Source organism: Gymnogyps californianus, chromosome Z, assembly GCF_018139145.2.
Source record: "Gymnogyps californianus isolate 813 chromosome Z, ASM1813914v2, whole genome shotgun sequence".
Classification (NCBI taxonomy): domain Eukaryota; kingdom Metazoa; phylum Chordata; class Aves; order Accipitriformes; family Cathartidae; genus Gymnogyps; species Gymnogyps californianus.
In genome coordinates this window covers 70,573,240-70,589,281 of record NC_059500.1, presented here as the reverse complement: position 1 = coordinate 70,589,281, position 16,042 = coordinate 70,573,240, and the positions used below count along the sequence as shown (strand labels likewise).

At 35.2% G+C, this 16,042-nt stretch overlaps 1 protein-coding gene across 2 annotated transcripts in view; it reads left to right on the top strand.

Moving 5' to 3' along the window:
• WDR70 (WD repeat domain 70) overlaps nt 1-16,042 on the top strand; it is a 144,679-nt gene that overhangs the window by 42,232 nt on the left and 86,405 nt on the right. For both annotated transcript variants that reach the window (XM_050912469.1, XM_050912470.1), the window contains 3 exons: nt 2,779-2,912; nt 8,181-8,334; nt 10,131-10,207. In XM_050912469.1, coding sequence (XP_050768426.1) covers nt 2,779-2,912; nt 8,181-8,334; nt 10,131-10,207 — 365 coding nt within the window. The remainder of the gene's footprint in view (nt 1-2,778; nt 2,913-8,180; nt 8,335-10,130; nt 10,208-16,042) is intronic.

Below are 16,042 nucleotides of genomic sequence, written 5' to 3'. Positions count from 1 at the left end.
CCTGTAGTAGTTATTGTAGAATAGAACACTGGAGTCTGTTAATTGAATGCATGATTAATCTGGAGATGCCCAGTTTTTCTGCATGTTAGAAATCATGAATGAAATGAATGGGGTTCAAAATTTGCATTTAAATGGTAAAAGGGGCATTTTTTTTGGAAACACGTAAGAGGTTGCATCTGTTTCCTTTGAAAATCAAATATGTCACAGTGACTTAATCACTAAGTGGAGTTTAATTCATTCTTAGGGATAGCACAAAGCAGTACATTTAAACATTTAATTCAGGGAAGTGAAAAGAAGAATGTTGAATCTATTAGTAACTCTGTAAATTAGATTTTTTGGGGGGCACTGGATAAGGACATCTGATGATCCTTTGCATTCTTTAGAAGAATGAGGTTTTAGACCTTCTCTAAAAGATAAGATTTCTGCAAGTGAATGCCTCTAAAATAAAGCAGGACAATTAGATTAAGGAGTCAGTTGCCAGGTGAACAGCAGCATCATTTCTGCAACATCTTGGTTTTCTTGAAAGTACTTTTTTCAAACTGTTGGCTATATGGTGGCACTATATGTTTGAAATACAGTGAGGTACCAGCATGAGGAGCAGTGTGAGCCTTAAGGAGAAGATGACTAGAAATGAGTCTTTGATAACATAAGGAATACCTAAGTGAACCTTTTCTACATGAAACCGGAAAAAGAAAACTCAAAAGAAGCCCATACTCTTTCATATAAGGCAACCTTAAATTTAGGAAAACAAATTGTCCAAAGAATAAATTCTATTCATAACTGGTGTTTTTATTGAAACATTTATTTTCTGTAGGTTACTTTTTCAACTGGGCATGGAAAAGGGAATATCTCATGCTAAATTCCATTTTTTAAACAGTGTTTTGTGTGGGAACTATTCAACAGTTTACATAAAAGTCTCTATAACAGAGTGTATATACTAAAACTTTAAAAAAAGTACAGTGGTAGACTGATAGATCTTTGAGACAAGTTTTTTTTGGTGGTACTTCTATGTGTCTGCATTAAATCATAGTGACTGTCAGTACTTTTCATGTATATATGTAAGGAAGATACAGATAGATGAGCATCCTTATATGCAAATTATTGTAATTTTTATACATCAATATCTGGAATTTTTAGTACAGGTTTAGGCATCTGAAAGTAATTGGCCGGATTTTTTTTTTTCCAAAGAAGTTCAGTGTTGCTAGCCTATAGCCATGACACTATTCTCAAGTGTTATCTTTCACTCAGAAATTAAAGATTTTCCTTCTTTTATTGTGTATACAGTTTTTTTGTTTGGTTATTTTTTTTCCCACACAATTTTCTGTAAGCTTGAATGTTCTTGGTGGAGTATAAAATTATTTTTTTTCCTTCAGAATTTTCTGGCTCATCTCTTCAAATCCCATTCCAGGCATTTTCTAGAACTTTTTTTTTTTTAATTATTATCATCATCACTTTATTTTCTTGTATTGAAGACTGTCTTCCTTGTTGTGAAAGGGTTTCTGAATCTGACGATTATCTATCTTATGTAAGTGGGATGACCCAGGTTTTTGTCCAATGGTTAAAAGTTACACTCTGGTTAGAGTCTCGGTTTTACCCATGGTCTGCCTAACTTGAAATGCCTAATAGAGGTTAAATTGTGTTCTAGTGGTGAAAACCTAAGCATGAATTCAGAATGAGTTTTATTTTCTCATGAAAACTTTTTCAGTCATTTTAACATTTCAAGTTGGGTGTAATTTTGAGTAATTCTAAAAATAATCGTTTTACAGTTTATGACTTCCCTTTTCAACACTATCTTGTGTAGATGACTTAGTTTTGTAGAGTTAATCAATTTACTTGACTTACAAATTAATTTAGCACATTGTCTAGCTGATCTTGTATTAATACTTGAAATCACGGTAGTAGATAATATTTTCACAAATGAGAAGAGAGAAGAAATCATTTTGAAGGTAAATGAAAGGAAGTTTAATCAATGAGATGCTTTCTGTTACTCTCACTTCTCCGTATGGTGATTTGAACACTACTAGAATAAAGTTCTTCAAATAGAGAATTAAAATAGGATTTTCACTAAAAATCCCGTTTTAATCAACCTTTGATTTGAGGATAACAAATGAGAGTAATGAGCATTAAGCATTCTTTCCTCAAAGTTCTGAGTAGCTTTAAGCAGCTAGTTTGGTATATAAAACAAATGGGGTTTGTTAAGTTTTTTTGAGCTTTTTTAGTTAAAGTAGTATCTTTTTTAAATTTGTGATTTTTTTTTTTTTTTTTAATCAAGTTTATACTTTATTTTTTCTTTTCTTTTTTTTTTTGGAAGAGAAATTTAACCAAACAACATGTATACACACATGAACTGTCTTGAACAAACTATCACAAAATCTTAAACTGATGGATGTTAAATGCCATTTCAGTGTCTTGCTAGAAATATTATTTGTACTTTTGAGAAAAGTCTAGAATACAGTTTTCTTCATAGAAATGAAAACTAACCAAATTCTGCAATGAGATGATTAGAAAGCAAATACTGTAAACTAACTTTTTTCAGCTGTCTTCAGTGGTTTATTCAGATTATGTAATTTCCATTTCCATTCTCCCTACCCCTTCCAAACTACTCAGACATTGTACAAGGTAGTGAAAATACAAAAACAAAATATAGCTGATGTATTTTAGGAAGACACTAGCACACTGAATTATTTTTTTTACTTTAGTAATATTTTATATTTTGATGACACCTGAAGAACTGTAGAAAAAAAAGCTTGGATGATCTTAATTTTTTTTTTTGTGTAGGTTTCTGCTTTGGGGTTGGATCCTTCAGGTGCCCGATTGATAACTGGTGGATATGACTATGACGTTAAATTTTGGGATTTTGCTGGAATGGATGCCTCTCTCCAAGCTTTTCGCTCACTCCAGCCTTGTGAATGGTAGGCATGAAGACTGCTTTTTTCACCTAAGACTATGCCTGTGTTAAGCTCCTAACAGAATGCACAAAAGCCTTGTAAGGTAGCTTGTTTAAAAGGCTTTGTATCCCATTGTACTTTTTGTGGTAAATGGAATGTGAACTTAAGGACTTGTCTGGTTATGTCTTTTCATGCTTTTTCCAATGACTTGCATATTTTCCCATTTTAGAAAGCTACAGGTGAATTTGCAGATGAAATTGTTAATACCGTATCAGCAAATAGATTATGAACCTCTCAGAGACAGGTTGAATTTAATAGTTGTAATCAAAATTAATAGAATACACTTTCCATATGTACTCACGTTATATAAAATTAACGAAGAAGAGAAGAAAGTTAAAACAGTTGACCCCTTCGTGGAGAGCCTGTGTAGTTGCTGCCAGTATTTCTGAGTAGGGGGGTATCTAATTTTCACCAATTTCTCTGTTTCTGGAAGCACTGATCCTTTGCATTGTACTGATAATTGAATAGCTACATAGTGTGCATTAATAAAAGTATAATTCTATTGTCTTTTTTTAAAGGAAAAAAGCTATGTATTTATTTACATTTATCTATTTAATTATATATATGTAAATTAAAAAAAAAATACAGGAAGCATTTTTTAGAGAGTGATTTCCATACAGTCCATACTGTTCACTGGTAATTCAGCAAGGAAATGAACTGAGTTCATTTACTTATTCCAGAGAATTGGAATATGGAACTCCTTCAAAAGGAGTGCATGTCTCATGGACAGCAAACTTTCAGATAAACACATATATAAATTAGTAACACAGTTGTTCTAGCAAAGTACTTTCTAATGTCCAAATAATGTGGTGCACTTTATAAGATACTTTGGTACACTTAAAAAAGGGATCGAAATTTATTACGTGCAGTAAGCAGTCCATAGAATGTCTATTGTTAATCTTTATTGTCTTAAAAAGCTACAGCTGAATTTTGGTCCGTTTGGAAGGTTAGAATGTGTATGACTGATTATAGGTGTGCCAAGAATCTAGATGATGAAAGACGAGAAAAAGTTGGGCCTGTTAGCCTGAGAAGGAGCAAAATAGAAAGGATTCTACTGACGTTCTGAACTGTGAAAAATCAGGAAAATGAAAAGTGTGCTTTGATTTGTTATGTAATTCTAATCTCTTTGAGAGACTTACCTCATTATAATAAACCGATGAATGACACATTTACTTCAAAAACATAACTTAGTAAACATGGCGCTTTGAAATAAGTAAATCAATAAAATTCTCCAAATGTGAAGTCACACTCAGACTTTTCTAGCATGAGTTTCATTTAAGTGATTAGTTAGCAGGATACAAATGGTATTTTCCTTTCCTCTGTCGTAACTGAGCAGTAAGAAAGAGCTGACAGTCTTGACTACCACAGTAGGAGATTATTTTAACCGAAGCATTTCCAAATTCAGCAGAAGAGTGCATTCAAATTTAGTAGTACTTGGTATAATGGTATAAGACATAAATATAGTATAAACCCCACAAGTACAGTGTACGTTAATGTCCCATTTCAAGGAAAACAGCTTGCAAATACATTTGTAACCTCCTTTTGGCAAAAACTGATGGTAAAATATGAGCTTAAAGTGCTTGTTATCCCTGACACTGTTCACTTAATGTGTTATAAGTATGTCATAAATATTTTTATATGAATGTTCTTGGTGAAATGTACATTCTTGTGGTTTGAGTGGATTGAAGTATAAATAAAATACATTAAAAAAATATATAAAGTAATATTAAAAATAGAATTGACTGATGAAAAGTTTGGGAATTTCACTTATGTCGCAAGTCTCATGTACTAATTTGGGGTACCCCTTCTGTATCTTTTTGTAAACGTAAAACTGGAACTATAGCTCTGTCTGGTAAAAAGAACCAAACTCAAGAAAAAGTTCTTTCATGCTGACATTGAGGCATGCTGGTGAGCACTATGTGGAATATTATATAACTTATGCCCAGGTGTATATATATTCTTACATTATTTTTCACACTATGGAATTTAATGCAAGGACTATTAGCAATCCTTAATTTCAAGGAATTCTGAGGAGCTCTGGTATGGAAGCTTTAGGTGTTAGCAGAAATCCAGTTCTGGAGCCATAAATTTAATTTCATTTTAAAAATAAAAAGGCCTGAGAACAATTCTGTATTGTCCAGGCTCCATTTTGTAGCATAGTATCAGGTTACTCTGTTAATTTCTCCTTGGATTTGGAAAGTAAGGGGGGGGGGGGGGGGGGGGGGGGGGGGGGGGGGGGGGAAGAGCCTGACAAAAAACTAGTACCTTCAAACCACACCTCGGTGTTAAAGGCAAGGGTAAGGCAAAGCTGTGTTATGTGTGTTGAAGTTATTTGTGTGTCATGATTCTATGCATGTATGTAGCTCTGTTCTGCAGGTCCTGGCAGAAAGTACTATGCACATTTGGCAGCTTTAAACCAAAATGACTTGGATTAATGCTATTAAAGGGAACTAGTTTTCTAAGTTTCCCAAGACTTTTGTTTTAACATTAATAAGAACCAAAACTGTTTTCTTTAAGAACTGCCTCTGCAGAGCCTCACTCTTGGTCATACTCCAGTAAACGTCTGAGAAGCGGTAACTTCTGGGGCTTTGCAAATTCCCTGCTTATAGAACCAGTTTTTGGACATGATTTTAAAAGTCATATTGCATGGTCACAAAGTTTGGGGTTTTTTTCTTTTAGATAAAGGTTGTGGAAATCTTTTCGCTCAGACTAATTTTTTCATGTGACTGATTTGATGGATTATTAGTTATGTTCCCATTGTGCTAGGCACTGTAAAATCAGTTGCTCTTCCTTGTTAGAGGAAACTTTAAATGTAAATCTAAGATGAAAATAAAGTTTGTTCTAACATGCTGATATAGAACTACAAAGAAGCAATGAGACGGTATTAGTCAAATTATGAACAGTGCCATGTTAACAGTATTAATATCTGTAGTTTTAATTTCAGTATTTCAGTGTCTGAAAAACAGTTTTCTCAGAAGACTCTGTGGGCCTTTACATATTGTGGATTCTCTCAGAAATCAGATTTTAATTCTGGGCAAGCTGTTTGATGATAGGGGCCAAATCCTCTTCATGCATGAAGCATGCATCAAGCAAAAATAATCTTTTAGTGTAGTTTTTAAATGTTTATTTTTGGTTCTTACATTTCCACAATGAAAAGTGCAAAACAGGAATCTGTGCTTTGGAGATGGGTATTTTCTTTTGACAATTTTGGCATTAGAGTGTGAGAAATATAACTAGATGAGTACTTCATTCTGCATGCAGTACTCAGATGGGGCTCAGGAATATTTTGAGCTTTGTACAAATCGTGTGATATGGCAAGAGCACTCAGAAGTACAAGCGGGGAAAATTTTTTAATTCCTAAGATACGCTTGTTGCTGTAAAGCTGAATCTGATGGATTCTTTAGTCTAGGTTTATCAGCTGTCTGCAGAGAATATTCTAGACTTTAGATGTTGTTTCTCTTGTGGGTTTCTTTTTATTTTTTTCAGTGTTTCCTCTGAGCTTAATGTGGCTGGCCTTCTTTCCCTTCTTCTGAGCAAGTATCCATTTTTGCTCTTGAGGCTCAGGATGCTTTTTCAGACATTGCCTGTGATCTGTTTTGGAAATTCCCAGATTTGAGTGTCTCCTTTCTACTAAAAATCAGAGTTTATAATACTTCGGCCAATTTGGCTGCCAGTTTGTATTACATAATAGGGTGCTTGAAGCAATTTTTGGCTTTTGAATCATAATGTAATCAGTTTTGCCAGACATTTTTTGAATGAGAAACTTACGCGTAGTTTACATCACTATGATCAGTGCAGAAGTTTTAAATATGTATTACAGTATTTTGTGTGTTTTGTGTAGTAACTCACAGTTTGAGGACAGATTTAACAGATAATAGCTACCGCTGAGTCAGTCATGAAGTCACTACCATGTAAGACGTGAAATGTTAAATTATTAAGTTCCAAGTTGCATAGTCAGTTTTGTTGATTGTCTGAGTGTTAATTTTGCTGATGTGAAATTGTGTTAAACAGTAGCTTCCTTCAAGTTACTAGGATTTGAATGCACATAGTTATGTTGTTCACCAAAAGGAAGATACTCCTTTGAGTACAGTTTGGATGCCATGGGAATCCAAATCTAGCTAGCAAATGCATTCCAGTTCTTAATTTGGGGTTAATTTAGCTGCAGAGCTGAAGCATTAATATAAAGTACTGTTACTGTGCACATTCTGTTAATGTGCCAGGATATAAATGCTGGCAGGTGTGGAGTGGATAGACTGCTTTGCATTCTTTGCCATCCTTGTAATCGAGTATAGCCGGTTAGGGGATCAAAGAGATATCTGCTTCAGATACAGCAACTGCAGTGAACTTTGTTGATAAAGCAGAATGCTGAGAGAAGATGCTGAAGCTGGAAATTGACTTCTCTCTCATCAGCCATCTTCCCACTTTGAGTTAATAATTTTTGTCATCTTGGTATTATTCCATGATTTCTGTCCCAGGTTTTCTCATTCAATAGAAGATGTATGTAAGAAAACCTTTGCAGCAAATGAGCAATCATCTAAGACATAGTAGACTAGGCAGATTGTTATCTACTGTCATGTTTCCGGGCTTGATAGTATATTTAACTTTAAGATTCTGGTGAAACTGTAGCCCTGAACATAGAAAAAGATGCAAGAATGCTGACATATGACTAATTTCCTAGTGTACAATGTACAGTGGAGTTTTATGTAGGTCTACAACATCCTTTTATAGTAATTTATAGATTACTGTAAATCCACATGTTGCTTTTGAGAAGATGAAAAAGAATTTTCAGCCCTGAAGAGCTGAATCTTGACAGAGACTGTTTTTCACTTGGAGTTATACGAGCATTCTTAAAGTTAAATATGTTTGCCAGAAATGACATTTTAGGTGCCAACTTTGTAAATAATACTGTTTGATGTGCTGTGTGGTTGAAGAAGGAAATGTGATGTGCACACACACACACACACACACACACACACATGCACAGAGGAATAAAAAGCTTTAATCCATTAATACCAGATTATTTTTTTTTCCCACCTTTTTGGTATAGGAATGTGTATGGGTCTATTTCTGCAATATGTTTCCTCACCATTGACACTTTTGTTTTAGTATTTAAACATTTTAACACTAAATGTTTTAAACATTTTATTTAGTTTTAGCTTGCAGCAGGAACTGAAGTTAATTGAAACATTTTCTTACTTTTTCTTTTTTCTTTTTTTTTTTTCCTATTTTTAGTCACCAAATCAAATCTTTACAGTACAGCAGCACAGGAGATGTCATTCTCGTTGTCTCTGGTAACTCTCAGGCAAAAGTTCTTGACAGAGATGGCTTCCCAGTAATGGAATGCATAAAAGGAGACCAATACATTGTGGATATGACAAACACAAAGGTAAAGTCAGAAATTAATTGAATGCCAGAAGACTGACAATATAGCGTATTTTTGCTCTTAACGAGAAATCTCATGAAGTTCAGTAAAGAACAATGTGAAGCCCTGTGTGTGGGATGTGATAGTCCCGTGTACTGATACATGTTGGAAGTTGTGGGACCTTCATCCATGGAGGTTTTCAAGACCCAACTAGACAAAGCCATGGCTGACCTGATCTGGTGTTGGTTATAATCTGGCTTTGAGCGGGAGGTTGACCTAGGTGAACTTAAGAGGTCTCTTCCAACTAATGTTTCTATGATACTACAACAAATTCATCTATTTAAAAGTGTATCTTGTAAAAATTGTCAACTTCCCTCATACCCTTGTCCAACCAGCCAAAAAAAATATTGGCAACTATTGATCTGGTCTAGTCTCTTGCTTTCTTCTACCGTCCATTCTTCTGCTGATACAATTTACCTCTTTCAAGGCAGGGGTTGGAGGTTGTTGTTATAGTTACATGCCATGAGTGTAAGACTAATAAGCAAAAATGTGTACATTTTTAATGGTAGTTAAAAGTGCAAATGGAGAAGGGCTGATTAATAGTTTTGGATTATTTTAACAACAGTTGATTAGATTTTGACCACTTTGCCTTCGTATTTCCACAAACTATATGAGACAAGGATTCTGTTTACATAGATGATTTAAATTCAGGTCAGTTTTTTTTTAAATAGCTTAAGCCTAAAAAGTAATGATAAAATCTACTGCTCAAACTGATGGTAAAGTTGATTTATTTATTGCTTGTAAAGTATATTGCCAAATAAGTAGGCTAAATGCTGTTTTGCCTAAAGCTGTTCTTGTCAGATGACTATTTCTTTTGGCTAGTGATATGTATATAAAACCATCAAATAGTAACATCTGCTTTAGTTCTTGTTTACTTAAAAATAATTCAGATTTTCTTTCTCTTGTGAACTTCTAGAATTCCACTGTATGGTGGTCCAACAGTCAAAATGCTAAAATATTTGTTATATCGCCCCATGAACTTTTCAGTATTTCTATCCATATTTGTGCTTAAAGCAAACTGAAGTAATTCCAGCGTTGCAGAAGTAGTTTCCAAATTTCTCTTTGAATGTAGTCAATGAGCATGTGCCTGTTCTTCAAAGAAGTAAAGCCAGCTGGACAAAGACATTTTATACTCATAGTCACCATAATGGCAATCGCTTACTTTGGATAAAATCCTTACCTTCTCTTTTTTCCATCCTAAAGAAACAGGGCTGACTACTCAATTTGCATCTTCTAATCTTTTATGAAAAACTCACCTGAGGTTGAATCTATCTTAACCCTCGAATTCTGTTTCCTCGGTTTTCTCCAACAAGGTCTTTGGCTAGTGTAGTTTAGCATTGAGTGTGTATATTGTGTCACCCTGGTAATTCTTGTTATCCTGTTATTTTTGTGTAGCTTGGAACAATTTGCATGATGCCATATTGATGCCTCTTGTTTCATCCTTTCTCTGCATTACAGTTCTCCCAAGAGAAAAAGGGGAAGTATGATTCCGTGCCATTTTCTGAAAGAAAAAATATAAATAGAAGAATGGCAGGATTTTTATAATTCAAAAATGAAAACGAGCAAGGATGAAATGGATTAGAGTACATAAAATCTATTAAATCATTGTGATGTCAGTCAGCCGTTGCTGTGGTCAGAAGGGTCTGATTCGGCCCTCAGGTTTCATGTGATTCCACTTGAAGGATTTGGAGTAAAATTTGTAAAACCTTGTAAGACATCTTACAAAACCTTGTAAGACCTCTTTGTGTTTATTTCCTTAGGGTCACACAGCAATGCTCAATTCAGGCTGTTGGCATCCAAAAATAAAGGAAGAATTTTTGACATGTTCTAATGATGGGTGAGTATTGAGGTCTATCTTTGTCAGGGTTTTTTGAGAGGCTTGTTTGGCTTTTGTGTTTTAATATTGTGCCCTAATTTACTTTAAATATCATCCTTTTAAATCTTGAGCAAGTGGTCAGGACAATGTCAGGTGAGATCTGGAAGCGAAAATTTTATTTGTTTATTTGTTTTGGCTCTAGATAATTAATGTATTTTGTCTGTGACTTTTAATGATATTTCAGGAAAGTTGTTCGTTAAATATATTTTTACAAGAATTCTTGGACGAAATTTGACTTTACCCAGTATGTCTTCAGAGTAGAATAATTCCAGTGGAGAGACTCAAATGTAACTGAATTCGCTGGGAAGATAGAGTATTTCAATTGTAAGTTGCAAGTTTTATGTTAAGTGCAGTTGAATATTGATGGATATTGTTTGACAAGTGTCAAAGAGACTGTTAGAAATTATTTTGTGGCTTCAGTCTTGATCTTTGTGGTTAGAATCAAACTGCAAAATGTCACTGTGGCAATTGCATTAATTAATAAAGTTACTGCAGCGGTCAGTAGCAAGATCATGAATGATTTTTTAATTGATGTTTCAAATATGCAATCTCCTTTGCTCCAGAGTGACAGTGAGGGGGAAGACTGAATTGCCCCACTAATGTATGTGGGGTGTGGTCCGTGGTAAACAGAAGACTCCAGTTATCAATTACTTTAAACGACATGGGGGTTTTTTTCCCCAAAAGGGACCGACTTACTGGTTTAACACACAGGTACATGAAAAAATGATTTTAATAGGAAAATTCACATTTTCTTGTAAGACTGTGGCAGAAGAAAAAAAACTTAAATGCTACAATGTGCCTTAGGGAGCAGTTCAAATGTAAAAATATATGCAGGTTAAGCCAACTATATATTTTTTCCAGCTTGTAGACACAAAGGTTTTACTTCCATTGTAGAAATATTTATTAAATAGTAGAATAGATACTTTAAAAAGTTTGTTGCTCTTTTGAATGTAGTTAGACATTAGTACAGCTTCTTCATTAAGTTGAATAGTTTGTAGGTAGAGAAAAACAAATTAGGATATTATAAATTATGAAGATTGTCTAATTTTGTCCTGTCTAAGCAAGTGTCTAACTAATATACCAAATATGGATTCAGTGTATCCCTGGTGCTTGAATTGCTGTGAATGAAATGGTCTGGTCAAGTAAATAAAATGCAGATAAACACTACTATAAATGGCTGCATAATTGCATTTTCAGAGACACTACATGGCTGACATTACAGGAAAAGTATTTTAAATCCATTTAATTTTGTTCATGCTAGTCACAGGTCTTTCCAAGATTTGGACATGTCATGTGAAAAGAAACAATTTGAATTGCTTAATTTGCAACACAGGACTTAAATGTTTAAGACAGTGTTCTACCTGTGGAATTTAATAATATCAGAAACTATAATGTCTCCAAAGCTTAATCAGTAATTCATCTTAAGACTGGAGCTGTAAACTAGGATAGAATAGTTCCAGTTGGAAGCAACCTACAACAATCATCTAGTCCAACTGCCTGACCACTTCAGGGCTGACCAAAAGTTGAAGCATGTTGTTAAGGGCATAGTCCAAATGCCTCGTAAACACTGACAGGCTTGGGGCATCGACTGCCTCTCTCAGAAGGCCTGTTCCAGTGTTTGACCACCCTCTCGGTAAAGAAATGCTTCCTCATGTCCAGTCTAAACCTCCCCTGATGCAGCTTTGAACGATTCCCACGCATCCTGTCACTGGATACCAGGGAAGGGAGACCAGCACCTCCCTCTCCACTTCCCCTCCCCTCAGGAAGCTGTAGAGAGCAATGAGGTCGCAACTTTGCCTCCTGTTCTCCAAACTAGACTAACCCAAAGTCCTCAGCCGCTCCTCACAGGACATTCCTTCCAGCCCTTTCACCAGCTTTGTTGCCCTCCTCTGGATGCATTTGAGGATGCATTCACATCCTTCTTAAATTGTGGGGCCCAGAACTGCACACAGCACTCAAGGTGAGGCCACTCCAGCGCTGAATACAGCAGGACAATCACCTCTTTTGACGGGCTGGTCATGCTGTGTTTGATGCACCCCGGGATGCGGTTTGCCCTCTTGGCTGCCAGGGCACGCTGCTGATTCATACTGAGCCTGCTGAACTAAGAAAGTAGGAGTCTGAGTAGGGAAGGTCATCTGATTATGCCAATGTCTAATGAGCTTGAAAAACTTAATTAATTCAAAGAGATAAATAAAAGTGTTGTTTTCATTAATTATGTTGTGTCAAGGTTTGTTAGTGAGTAGCACACCTTTGAAAATGTACGTTTCATTAGTAAATAACAGCAGTTGTTGGTATTATACAGTATTGGGTGAATTTCTGACTTTTTGGTGCTGGGTCTTTCTTGCCATTGCTTTTATAATGTTGAAGAATGCTCAAGTGGGAATGTGGCTCTAAATAAATGAAGATACTGTCTAGTGATGTTTTAAGGAGGAAAAATAACTGCTGGAAGATTGCTTTATTATGGTAATTTCATAGCGTATTTTGCTTAGCAAAGTAGCATTAGAATACTTAGGTTTCAGAGCAGAGATGTTAAAGATGAAGAAAGAAATGGGCTGTGCCAGCGAGAGACAATTGAGAACTGTTGTTGATTTGTGCTTAAAGGAAACAGGTTTTCTGAATTTCAAGTAAAAGCTATTTAAAAATTCTATTTATACCAAGCATTCCAGAAACCAGAAATTTTGTATTTTGTACTGGTTATTCTACCTCTTGCATAGAATGCGTTTATGGATGTGATTAAATGTTATAACTGTCTGTCTATCTGCCCGCCTAATTTTTTACGTTTAATCCAGTATTTACACCTGACCCTTATGTGTTGAAGAACTGTATTTCACTGATTTGTGAAGTTGGCTTTTTTTGAGTCAATAGATTTGCACTTAATGAAATGCTTGCAGAAATATGAAACTGGTGAAGAGTCTGTGTGAAAACTTGGTTTATGTTGCATGCAAAGCAAACAAAACAACTATAACAGAACTTGAACTTTATCAGGTCAGTCCAAAAGACTGGCAGTCTTTAGTCTAGAGAGAAGAGGTCTAAATGGAGATAGGATGTGATCAAAGTTTGCAGAATGTTCAAGACGGTAGATGAGCTGAATGTGGAACTGTTGTTCGCCAAAACCTCTTACACTAAGAGGTATTTGTTGAAAGTGGCTAGAGTTAAGTTTAAAACTAATGAAAGAAAATACTTCATTTTGGATACTGTCCAAATATATTCTGGAATGTGTTGTCACAGGAGGTTGTGGAGGCATGTTTAAAAAGGGATCAGAAAAATTCATGTTTAGAAGGGCTCATAAACAGATAGGAAATGCAATAGGCATTATAACATCTCTTATATGAGAATTGTGGATAGTGGGGGGGGGAATGAAGGGAATAAACCATAATGGCCAGGTTTGATCAGCATTATTATTGCTGTGATCAAAGACTGAATACAGGGCTAAATGCGTCTATGGTCAGATTTAGTCGTATGTTTCTTGTATTTTTATATATTCTTCAGTGACAGTTAATAATTAAGATGGAATTTCATGCTATACTGCTGTTGGAAATGTAGTGTGTGGATTGTTCTCAAGATATAATGCCTTTGCAGTGGTTTTATATCTAGACCTGGTGTGATTTTCATGCAAATAGGTTAACTGTTGGTAAGGTCTTCTCTCTCGAGGAAGATGTTGAGACAAAGCCCAATATATCTTTATGTGGCTTTAGTAGATAGAGACTTCAGGTAAGAATGGTTGATCTATTTAAAAAAAATAGATCAGTCTTTCTACAGGGCAGGAGACCTGCCTGTACCCAATTTTGACTTTCCTGATGTTATACACAGATGTGATCTGGCATTCACGGTCCTCAACATATTCCTCTCTGTCATACTTTATCAAGAAGATCTATATCCAGAAGAGGAGAAATAAAAAGCTTTACAGTATTGCACATCAGAGGAAAAGGAGAAATCAAACGCCTACTCATCTCAAAGTTTTTATCCTGACAGTGCACTGCTGCTCTTGTGTACAGTGAAGATGAGCTCTGGAAATTTTGCAGTAGAGTTGTGTTAGTTTTGTTCTAAAATTTGTACTAGACATTGATGTAAGATCAAATTACTTGAATTACGGTGACTGCTCTGGAACTTTTAATAGGGAATGCGGTGCTATCTGTATCTCTAGATGTTGAGATTTAATCCTCATATTGGAAAAAGAACTGCCACAACTGGCATGTGTGGAGAAGGGCACCTAACACTGAACACCAAAATTGGACCCTTCGGAGAGTCAGTCCTGAGTGTATGGATGTAGGAGAATGAAACCAGTGTTGCCTTTAATAGGCATGAAGGAAGGTTGAACATCTTCCAGTTTTGCTGGTTTTGGTCTCTGACATCACACGGAACACCAAAGCAAGGCAGTATTAGCTCTTAAATAAAGACTTCTCCATTCACTTGGTCAGTATTTCTGTGGTCAGCTTCTGTGTACTCCAAACCTGGTTGCCAGAACCAACACCTGTTTTTAAAGATGCTTGCAAGAAAAGGTGTAAGGGTTTTCAGTTTATCATCTAAGAGTTTGGAAGCTGCTGTAAGTAACAGTTGAAGCACGTGTGTCATGCTCCTTGAGGCATGCTGAATGGCAGTGTCTGAGGTTGAAGGAGAAGAGGACACAGGGGAGCACCTGAGGGGTGTTAGTACTGTTAAACCCTAATCTGTATATTCTGTGCTTCTAGATAACATTTGCACTACCTCTAGAGAAAACAGTCATTCATAAAGTGAAAGTTAGAACTATTTACAAATTATGAAGTCTATTTTATCTGACTACTGTAGCATTTGCATTGTCTGTCTCTTTAGTTGAATGGTTGTCACTTGCATACAGTTTAAAAATAAAGTAAGGAAAGAAGATTGCATTTTCTGGTTGGTATGTTGAAAGCAGGAGTTTTCATGATGCATAAAGAAGTTAAAAAACAAACTTTGCAGGCAGACTTGTGGAGTGAAAGGAAAATAACACATTTTAAATATGTTTTAAATAAACGCTTTTAAAATATTTTAAATACATATTTCTTTTTCTTTTTATGTTAACCTGCTATAACTCAAATTCTTACTTGGAGATAGTCTTTATGTGTACTTGACAGTTTCTTTTGATTCCAGGTGATTAAGGGTGCAGTAGTATTCTGAACTAAAAAGTAATTCAGATGAAGGCTCTTAGAATTGCTACTGTAAAAGAAATATTTTGAAAGATGGTCTGTTTCTTGTGATTTATTCATTGCATTCAAATTTGCCCTACATTTAAAAAAAATAAATCCTATAAGTAAGTTTTGACTATAATGTATTCTAATTAGTGGTTATTAGGCTATTTGTAAATTTATTACTTCAAACTGCAGATATATGGGTTACCAGCAGGGAGTCTCAGTGTGTTTTGTATGACTGTTCCAGGACACAATGTTGAACTCAGAAAAGACTACATGAGAAAAAGACACAGTTCCTTCTGACTCCTGCATGAGAGAAACAGAAGCTGGTCAGCTTACACACTGGAATGAGCCAGACCCTAGACCTGGCAGTTATAGAATAAGTCTGAAAACTCCTCTTGTTAACTTGTATAAGTTCATGTCCACTTATGCAATTGTTAGTGAATACATATAACTTAGAGTAGCTCATTTCATTTTGTTTTCCTTGAAAATATTCCAGATGATGGCTTGTTAAAACATGTAATACCATGTTATAGTAAGGAAAAAAAACCCCTTATTTTTAAACAAATAGTTTTATTATTCTTGAATTAGAGATGAATAATAATTTTGTTGGGCTTTTACAGATTGTTCAGAGTTTGTTGGCTTTTAGTTG